Source organism: Drosophila erecta, unplaced genomic scaffold (assembly GCF_003286155.1).
Source record: "Drosophila erecta strain 14021-0224.00,06,07 unplaced genomic scaffold, DereRS2 tig00000126-arrow-pilon, whole genome shotgun sequence".
Classification (NCBI taxonomy): Eukaryota; Metazoa; Arthropoda; class Insecta; order Diptera; family Drosophilidae; genus Drosophila; species Drosophila erecta.
The window spans coordinates 7,441,168-7,451,277 of NW_020825209.1; the positions used below are offsets into that span (position 1 = coordinate 7,441,168).

Sequence of the window (10,110 nt, forward strand, 5' to 3'; positions counted from 1 at the left end):
ATTCAGTTAATGTAATACATTTTTCCTCTGCAAAGACACTCTGTTATCTCTTACAGGGATCTTTCTTCAGCTATAATTTTTAAATTTTATATTGAGCAATTAGCCAGTATTCATATAGGTATTATACTTCATAATACACTCTTAGAAAAGCTCTGCTACTCAGGAATAAATATTATATATATTAAATATATTAGAAAGCTTAAGCGAATTAACAGTTCTTGAATTAATTTCTAGTGTGTGAACATTTGACGACAGTGTTTTCGCAGTGATCGCATCTGGTCACTCTGTTCTCTATTCCTTCCTCTTTGAACTTTCAATTCTACTTGGCATAGACTTGAGAGACTTGGAAAAAGCGAGAAAAGCGATAAAGCGAGAAAAGCGATAAAGCGAAAAAAGCGAGAACCAGAAATGTCAGTACCCACCATCAAGCTGCAGTCTTCGGATGGGGTCATCTTTCAGACGACCGTCCAGGCCGCCTCGCTCTCCAAAACCATCAAGACTCTGCTGGAGATCGCCGCCGTGGAGAACGACGAGGATGACATTGTGCCGCTGCCCAATGTGGGCTCGTTCATCCTTGACAAGATTCTGGCCTGGGCTCATCACCACAAGGACGACCCCCAGCTAACGTCGAATGACGAGGAGAGCCAGGGGTGCTCCGATGACATCTCCCCCTGGGACGCCAACTTCATGAATGTCGATCGAGGCACCTTGTTCGAGTTGATCTTGGCTGCCAATTATCTGGAGATCACGGACCTGATGGATCTCTCCTCCAAGACGGTGGCTAACATGATCAGGGGAAAGTCTACCGAGCAGATCCGCCAGATCTTAAACATACGAAACGAGAGGTTGTCCGGCGCGGACGAGTGGGACGAGGACTTGTGAGGCGCAGTCCCTTCCGGAGCAAAGTCCATTTGGGACACCTGCAGAAGAAGGAGTTGGGAACATTTTGATTACACCTAAATATATACTGTCGCCAGTTGGGAAAGGTACCATTTCTGACTTTCAAAACATGCCAAAATTCTCTTCACTTCTGCGTTCACATAGAAATTGCATATGTATGCATGAATATAGCATATTGCACAATAGTGGTTGTATGTGCATGTGTAAACTTGTTGTATATTGTGCATTAAGATGTGCCTATTGAAGTGCAACTTTGTGCAAATGTACATATGTGCCTGCAATGGAAGTTTCCACGATTTCACGTCGAGTTATGTAGATTTTTTTGCTAAATATAGCCGAATTCCTCTGTCACTTAATTCCCATTGCTTGATTAGCTCAATTCAGTATCGATATAATATATGGTTTTAATCATATCAGCACCCTCTTCAATCGATCAAAATTTAGCATGTTTTTCCAGCACTTACCATTAGCATTTTCCGTTGAATCTGAGCCGCTGAGGGAAAGCAAAGTACATAAAAGCATGGCAAACTCGTCTTCCTGCTCCTGCATACGCATATATCATTAAAATTAGGACCAGACACATGCATATATCTATGTATTGTAATTCCTCCCCCTTTGCAGCTCCATGTTTCCTATTCAAACTTCATATTTCACATATGACTTGGTGGTCAAATCCCTCGAAGAAGAATTTTGAGCGACTGCAGAGCAGAAATCGCCAGTAGGAAAATGATAAATTACATAAAAACCCAATTGTATACATGTTTATATGTATCTGAGTATCTGTGTCTAAAAAGAAAAAACGACCCAAAGCGCAGAAAAAACGAAGGGAAATTTTCCCCCGAATTTTCATTCGCAATGTTATGTAGTTGACAGACCAGATGCCCCCTTTCGATTTTCTTTTTTTAAGTAGGAAATTGTGTCCGAGCTGTCTCCTCTCTTGCTCTCTCCTATCTCCGTCCTTCTTATCAAATGATTTTCTTCTGTAAACTTTCGCTGCCCGTCACAGGCGGCCAAGGACAAGACAACCCTTTTAGTCCACCCCATCTGGTGGGGTGGTGGGTGGTGTTTCGAAGAGCTTGATTTCTGGCCAGGACCAGTGCACTCAGAAAAAAGGTCGGGAAATGGCCACAGGCGAATACGAAATTGTTGCCCAGGCACATGAAAAGAGAACAAAGCGAAAACTGTCTCATTGCTAATACAAACATAATTGGGTTCCAACAGATCATCAAATAAATAAAATTATTGAATGCATAAAAATAAGCATTCATAAATATATAAAGATGGCATCAATAAGTTGAATGGGAGTTTAAACAGTGGTAGTAACATTTTCATTCTGTATCTATGATATTTATTTGCAAAGCATCGATTAATGATGTCAAGCACTCGGTGTTTTTCGCAGTGCATTAATGTCGCCTCCGCTTGTCACTTCCAGGCTGAAGAATAAAAATAAATAAATAAAAACGAAAATTTCGCCGAGATTTTGCATTTCTGGGCAGGACTTTAACCCAAATATCCCGCTTCGCTGTGGGAACTAAGTCACTGGGTCCAGCTTAAAAAGCGAAAAGAAAACTACACACACACATCTGCATGCACACACACACACACACACACAAACACACACATGTGCTTGTGGGATGCTGTTCGGTCATAAATTAAACATGCCGCCCGCAAAAGTATGCTATGGATTTGAACTCGGATTGCGAATGCGCTGAGGCGTGCGAATGCCAAAGTTACCAGAAAAAAGCTGGCGAAAACTTTCACTTCAGAGTCGTAGATGCCGCAGGGCTTCCCCATGCCCCATCCTCTATTTTCCATTTTCCACTTTCCACATTTGTTTGTCTGTGGTCGCAGCAGCGGCAGCAGCAGCAGCAGCAGCAGCAGCAGCAGAACGTGGAAACTACTTTGGCCAAGACAAAGTAGCTCAGAAGCACGCATACGCATGACCAGAAGTTGGCTAAACTAGAATATGTCGATGGGCCTGTACATAACTGGTCCACCCTCGCCTTGATTATAAATTTCAACTTAATTACTAAAACAGAATTTAATCCTTTCGAAGTGTGTCGCCGACTTGCCCATTATGTATGTACAAGCATGCCCGGTGAAATGGGGATGCGGTTGCAAACTACAAAGGACGCCTCACAATTTATGGCCAACCAAACTATCCGCTCCACTATCAGACGCAACCAGCAACAACAATCGCCCAGGGCACGCTCGCCGCACAGTGGGGCAAAACCGGCAGCACCTGACTTGGTCACATTTTAGGAAACCTCTGCTACCAAAAATACTATAAATTGTTTCTGCAATTAAGTTGATTCTTCGCATGTTATTTCTTTGCCCAATTTAAGTTGCATCAAACTTGCAACCAAAAAGTTGGTTAGGAATAATAATAACATAATATATGTTACAGCAGCTGCATAAAATTCTGAAATCTCTGTTACTTTGGACTTTAAGAACGTGAATTTCCTGCAAATTACTGTACACAAAGTAAATAAATTTAATATTAAAACACACAATTTCGCATCGTGGGCAATTTCCATATATGTATGTATATACACATGTATGTATGTACGTCGCGTAGTTTACAATTGAGAATCTCCAGTCGAGTGTGGCATATTTGGCTATATTTTTGTTATGTTTATGTAGGAAAGCCAATGGCCACATACACACCTACCTGACATTTTTGTGTGTGTATAGTCTCACCCCCTCAGCACACACACGCACACATGCACACTGGGCACATACAGACATACATACACATGTACATGGCTAAACCAATTTCCACAGAGCATTTTAAATTTCAAACACACATATGAAACGGACGCAGAAAGGCGAGTGGCAAGCCGTAGGCCACCCCGCACACATACGCACACACACACACACACACATGGGCAGCAACTTAACTTACAATAAAGGACATTGCCCAGCCTCCTGCCACCCACCCTCCACTGCCCCTCCCCCTCCCCGCGCTGTATGTAAAGTGCGTAAGTTGTGTCCAAGGGCTTGGGACCTTGAGTTTGAGTTTGGGTTTGGGTTTGGGTTCGTTTGGGGGGTTTCTGCACTATTTTACATACGTAATGCGAACTTCATGGGTCCAGAGCTCATAAGCGCCGTCGGCCAAGGCTTTTGGAAATTAGCGTGGCTGCCAAATCAGGAACCGGCTTAAGGAGCACCAGGAGCACCAGGATTCGGGGATTCCTGGATTGGGGTGCAGCGCAGTGGAGTGGGGTGTGTGTTTATATCCCCGGGCGGCTTGGTGGCAATCAACTGGGAATAGAGCAGAGCACTCCTTTTGCCCCAGCGAACATGAAACGATTTCAAAAGTTATGTGTAATATGTTGCCAAAGTAAAATGTAATCTGAAATTAAACAGCCTAAATAGTCGGATACTGAAATGGCATAAAATATGCCGATAAAAACATATATGCTTTTTCAAATACTAGTAACGTGTTTCCTAAATAAAATGTCATCTGGAATAGAACAAAAAACGATGTGTAGTATTTTCCAAAATAAATTGTAATTATGATTTAAGATGATAACAAATATTCTTATCGTAGAAGATGAGTTCGTTACCATAAGATTGAAAACTTCTTAAGATAATCAACGAACTTTTAGTTGACCTTAAATAACTTTGTAATTTCTCGATTTGAACTAAAGGTAAACTAAAAGCATTTGGGCGGCAGAAATACTAGCAATATGGTCTTTTATGGGGGCGTGCTATCGTTTTAAAATAAACTTGATCTGCATATAGCTATTATTGCTTATATGGACAGACGGAGGAACATAACCAGATCGACCAGTTACATAATATTCCGCGAATGTTATATTTATACCCCTTGACATTTGGCGTAAGTGGAACTGATTATTGTACCAAGAGAGGACAACTTTCACTTTATGTGATTTTACTTATTTTGCTCGGGGGCATTAGGATCTCTTAGCAACGGCTAATTACAATGAGTGCCCAATGCCCGTCTGAATAGTTCTGTGAGGTGCGAATACCATTTCTGATGGACATAAACCCACTTGAACACCCTTAATCGCATGCCGCCATAAACTTGCAGCCTGCGTTTTTGGCACAACTCATTTCCGGACGAGCCAGATAAGCCCGTGATTCGTGGTCCGTGGAGCGTGGTGCGTGGGTTTCCCGGAAAAGCGGGACCGTTGCATGCCACCAGCTAACCACCCGGACACTTGGCACTGCCCCTCCCAGGACAATCTGTCCACCTTATCATGGTAATAACTGTAAGCACGTAAGCCTGGCCGAAGGGGGTGATTTCGTATTTTTCTTTACATTTCTTTTACTTTTTTTTTATTTTGCCGACGCAATTTTTGGTAACCCTTTTGGGCACTTTCACCCACCTCCGCCTAAGCGCTTTTCCTTTAGAGATTTTCGCTCGTTTTTTATGTTTGTTCCTGTGTTGTTGTTTTGTATACTTTCTATATAATTTTGTGCGTTTGCTTGCCCTCGCTCCTTCATTCCTTGCTCCGCATCCGTTCTCCTTTTTTTGTGCTGGTCAGCTTTTCTGCACGCTTGGAAAACATCGCAAAAAAATAAAGAAGGAAAAAAGAAAACAGAAAACGGGGTAGGCAGGGTAGAAAGCCTTTTTAAGGTTCAGCTCGGCGGAGGCGGTGTTCAGAAAGTCATAGCCAATTGTCCAAGCGAAGATTGTACGATTTGCGTGTACAGTGAACACTGCGCCTGTCGACGTGGAATAAGGTCTCTTTGAGTTTTATGCACGATCGTACAAATAGGGGCATTGAAGTATGGATAAATACTAGCATCTGGCCAAATTGTCAGATAACTGACGTTTCAAGGGAATAACAATAATTCGCTTGGTTTTGAGAGTTCTAAAAATACTGTTCTGAAATTAGTTCCTTTCGAAAGGACTATTTTCGAATGAAGTTAATGGCCGCAATCTAAAATTTCACGATTGCTTAGTCCACCGACTTTGGCTGCCTATGTGTCAAGGTATTACTGTACCGTGTATGTATAGTACTTTTCATTCTTTTTGCACATCCACCTACCTCCCCCCTCTTTGCACTTTCTCAACCCCTTCCTCTTCGCCCTGCCTTTTCCCCTGCCACACCCACTGATTTTGTTACATTTTTGTTCACTTTCGTTTTTGTTGTGTTGCGTTTTTTTCATATTTTTTTGTCGAAAGGATTCGTGCGAAACAAAAAGACTGTCCATCGCTGACCACCCACACAACTTCCCCTCCCACACACATACACACACACATTGGTTCGGCCTGACACACGCCACGCACACTTGGGTGTCTTTATCACGGAGAAAGGGAGAAAGTCGGATCGGGGTGGTGGAGAAAGCGCGCGAGAGAGGGACGCAGCGAGCTCAACCCTGAAGCAAGGACATCGACGATGTCCGTTTGGCCGTCCAGGATGGCTGGCTCTCTCTGCTGTTTTCTCCTCGCTTTTTTAGCATTTTCCATTTTCTTTTAATTCAGCCTAGCCCCCATCCCACTGCCCGCCCACTGCTTTTCTTTTGTTGCGCTGAAGAAAAGGAAAAGGGAAAATTGTAAATTGAGTTACGCATTCTGACAGTTTGCATTACGATCTCTAGTCAACCCCGTCGCTACACGGAGAACAATGAAAACCGAAACGCCGAGATGCCTAAAGACCATCTTCTTGCCAAATGTGGCAGCTTTCCTTCACTTGAGAACTGGATTTTTTATCAAACTATAAATACTTGTGTAAGCAAACGTCTCCTCTTCACGTTGCATAACAAAGTACTGAGCAGCCTTTTGCTGCAGTTACGTCTTATGGGATAGTCGATTATTACTATTTAGCTAAGTTAAATGCTTAACCCGTTCTGAATGTGAATGATAAGGCTATGAAGTGCTTTTTTTGGTTTATTCCTAGCATATGTTTTCTAGCATTCATAGTTTTCGTAACCCAATAGGTTTGAATAAATGTATGGATAGATTTTCTTTTGTGTAGGACCTGCCACCACTTCCTTCCCCCAACCCCTCGTCACACATTATAGGCATGTGTGTGTGTGTGTGTGTGTGAGCTTGGGCTATCTATCGATCTACTTTACTCTTCATTGGCATTATTCCAGCTTCGTCGTCGTCATCAATTGAATTCGTTTCATTTCGATTCGTTTGAATGAATTTCGCTTTGGACTTTTGCTGATGTTTCCACTCATGCCGGAACACACACATTGCGCTTATGGGTGTTGTGTGCGTATGTGTGCATGGGTGCAAGTGTGTGTGTCCAGCAGGGTCCTTTTTGCTGACATGCTCGAAGGACTTCGCATATTTAAACATATTAAATATCAAAGGACAAGCGCCTCGGCTCTCAATTTTGCTCACATTTCGCATGACCATCTTCTTTGGCAAACTGATGCCCGCTTCCCGATGCCTTTGCCCAATTAAATTTGCATCATTTGTCATGGCAACGGCCGGTTAATGGCGTGCCAGGAGGTGGACAACTCGATGCCAGAGGACTCTTACCGTGGCGCAATCCAAGCCTAATCAGTATCATGGGAAGGAGGTTTAACCTTAGATTCAGCTCTACTTTGAAGCCGGATCGGAAGTCGGAGGATCCATTGCAAATCAATCATAAAAGGTACCCATTAATAGAAGTATGATAGACTTATGTCTTGGGCATACCGCGGTAAGTGATTTTAAGCAACGAGCTCCATCAATTTGTATACCATTTGAAATACAATAATACCATTATTTTTTATTCGTTTTCAAATCTCTAATATTCTACAGCTCCGTATTATTCATAAGTCTTTATGTCAAACCAATTAAATTGTCAGGTGCGAAATATATAATAATACAAAGTTAGATGGGTATCGAAAAATGATGTTCTTAAATTCTGATTTAAAAAAAACGATCTACAAGTAACAGAGATGCTTAGCATCGGTAATGAGCTGCTCAAAACTGTCTTTTATCTTTTTGATCATTTTTTTGGTAGTTATGAGGAAAATCCCCATGGAAAATATCGAATATTTGCCAAAAGTCATATTTCCGATTTTTGGTCATAACATAATCCTTTTTTTGCCACAACTTTAAAAATATATATCTGAATATCGAATAGGAACTTGGGATTCTTCGATTGTGCCCCAAAACATAGGCAATACTTTTCACCAAAAGCATTTCCCAAATCGCCTACACTTGCAACTCATTTGTTTGGTCGCGTGCTTCAACTCGGAATATATCTAACTTTTGAACCCTTTTTTCCCTATTTTTGTCAAAATTCAATTAAAATTGTTTAACTTGGACGAGGACGGAAAGAGTAAATACAACAATCTTACATTATAAATATGTATATCAGATTGTATAGAAAAATAAAAAACGAAAGAGTTACAGCGACTACGTCAACTGCGACGCGGCAGCGCTGCAGCAGCGGGCATTTCAAACAAAAGACAACATAACGAGATTAACACACACACAAACACAAAGAGAGCCACCCCGAAAAAAAGTAAAAATGCGAAGCAAAATCAAATAAAAAACACAAAAAATAGGCGGAGAAGCGACAGGCATGTAAAAAAGAGAGCGCACGGGGAGAGGAATTGAGAAAAAATAAAACCCGCTTAAATTAAGCCCACCTACTGGCCACCATCAGAAGCCACCACCCAACTCGGAAACCACCCAAAACCCACCCAAAATCACCCAAAACCCGCCTAAAAGCGCCCACAAAGGAAGCTGGAGCTGAATTTCCAGCTGGACAGCAAACGCACGAACGGGTTGAAGGGTTCGCAGCTCGGAGCAACGAACACGTTGATGAGGATGTGGATGGGGAAGGACCAGGACGGCCAGGAGGCAGTGGTCAGGGGTGGTGCCGTTCCGCCCACCGGCACTTGCCAATTTAAACAGGAGAGAAGGTAACGACTATCCGATACCCGCCAGAATCACATATGTTGCTAAATCTATTGGAATCATGCAAGTATATGATTACTTAGAAATATAACAAAAATTCTATTGGGTTTTCGAAACCCTTTTTTAAAGTTGCATATATTTGTAATAATATTCTAAATCTTTATGTAAATCCGGATCTGCAGGCTGTCAACTGGACGCTACCCTATCCCAGTTGCATAACTTTTGGCATAATAAAATATATACCCTGTAATGTCCGTCTAACGGGCATAAGCAACGGTAGGCTGAAGAGGAGGGTGGGTGCTATAAGGAAGCGACTACGCAGCATAAATAAAATGCCTGCCGAGCAAAGGTCCGCACACACGCACGCACACACACACACACACGCAGAGCAACCCTTTCTCTGCATCTTCGTCTTCTTCTTACTTTTGCTTGGCCAGTGGGCAGCCAGTGCGTGCCCCACTCCCAAAGAAGAAAGCTCGCAAAAAACGCCCAAAAAGCCCCACAAAATGCGGCAAGGAAACTGAAAATTATGTCGACTGAGGCCGCAGCCGCTGTCTCTGCCTCTGTCGCTGCCAACGTCGACGCAGACGTTTGGGGCAGCGCAGGCCCACATCCTTCGAAGCGGCGATCCTGGTCAGTTTGGTTGCGTAAATTTGCAAAGCTTCGCTTGTTCCCTTCAACTTGAAAGGGGGTGTGTGCTGGGAATAGGTACAGTGAAGTATGCATAAGCACAACAGGATATCGCATCTTGATTTCGTTATTTGTTTTGGTCTTATTTAAACATTAAGCATGGTAAAAACTTTTCATATCTAATGAGTTTTCTATTACGTATTACTAATAGCTATAGTATGAATCTTGAATAGAGACCCGACTTTTCTTCTCAGCTATCAGATTAGACCAGTTTTTGAATTGCGCAATTCTTCGAAACTGAAGATTCGAACAATTTAAATGATAGAGATTATTAGCCTTTTAATTTACCTTCGCAAAATGAAGTTTCACTTTACTTTTCAATTTAAATAAAATATAAACCTTTAAAAAATATGTGCAAAATCTGAGCCATGTTAAAAGGTAAAATAGAATCCAAATATACGATTCCTATTATTATAATGATTACGTATTAATTAAAGTGCTGCCTAATTTGAAGTAGTAGCACATGAACTTACCAGCGACCAAAGTCAAATCCAATTGAGTCCTTACACCATCCAACAAATAAAATAGCACCACAATTAAGTTCAAACTTTTCTTAGGCATTTCTCGCATTTATTTTTCATAGTTTCCGTAACACGTTTCATTCGCACAGTTTGTGTTGCTCGCTTTCGTTTTAATTATGTTTTGAATGTTTCTATCAAAATTACAAAAAATTCCATTTG

At 41.8% G+C, this 10,110-nt stretch overlaps 1 protein-coding gene across 1 annotated transcript; it reads left to right on the top strand.

Annotated features, from left to right (window-relative positions):
* The first annotated feature begins 283 nt into the window (after positions 1-283).
* LOC6550456 (S-phase kinase-associated protein 1) lies at positions 284-977 on the top strand. The gene has a single exon (XM_001977797.2). It carries the CDS (start codon positions 409-411, stop codon positions 880-882), a length of 474 nt encoding a protein of 157 aa, XP_001977833.1. The 5' UTR covers positions 284-408; the 3' UTR covers positions 883-977.
* The last annotated feature ends 9,133 nt before the right edge of the window (positions 978-10,110 follow it).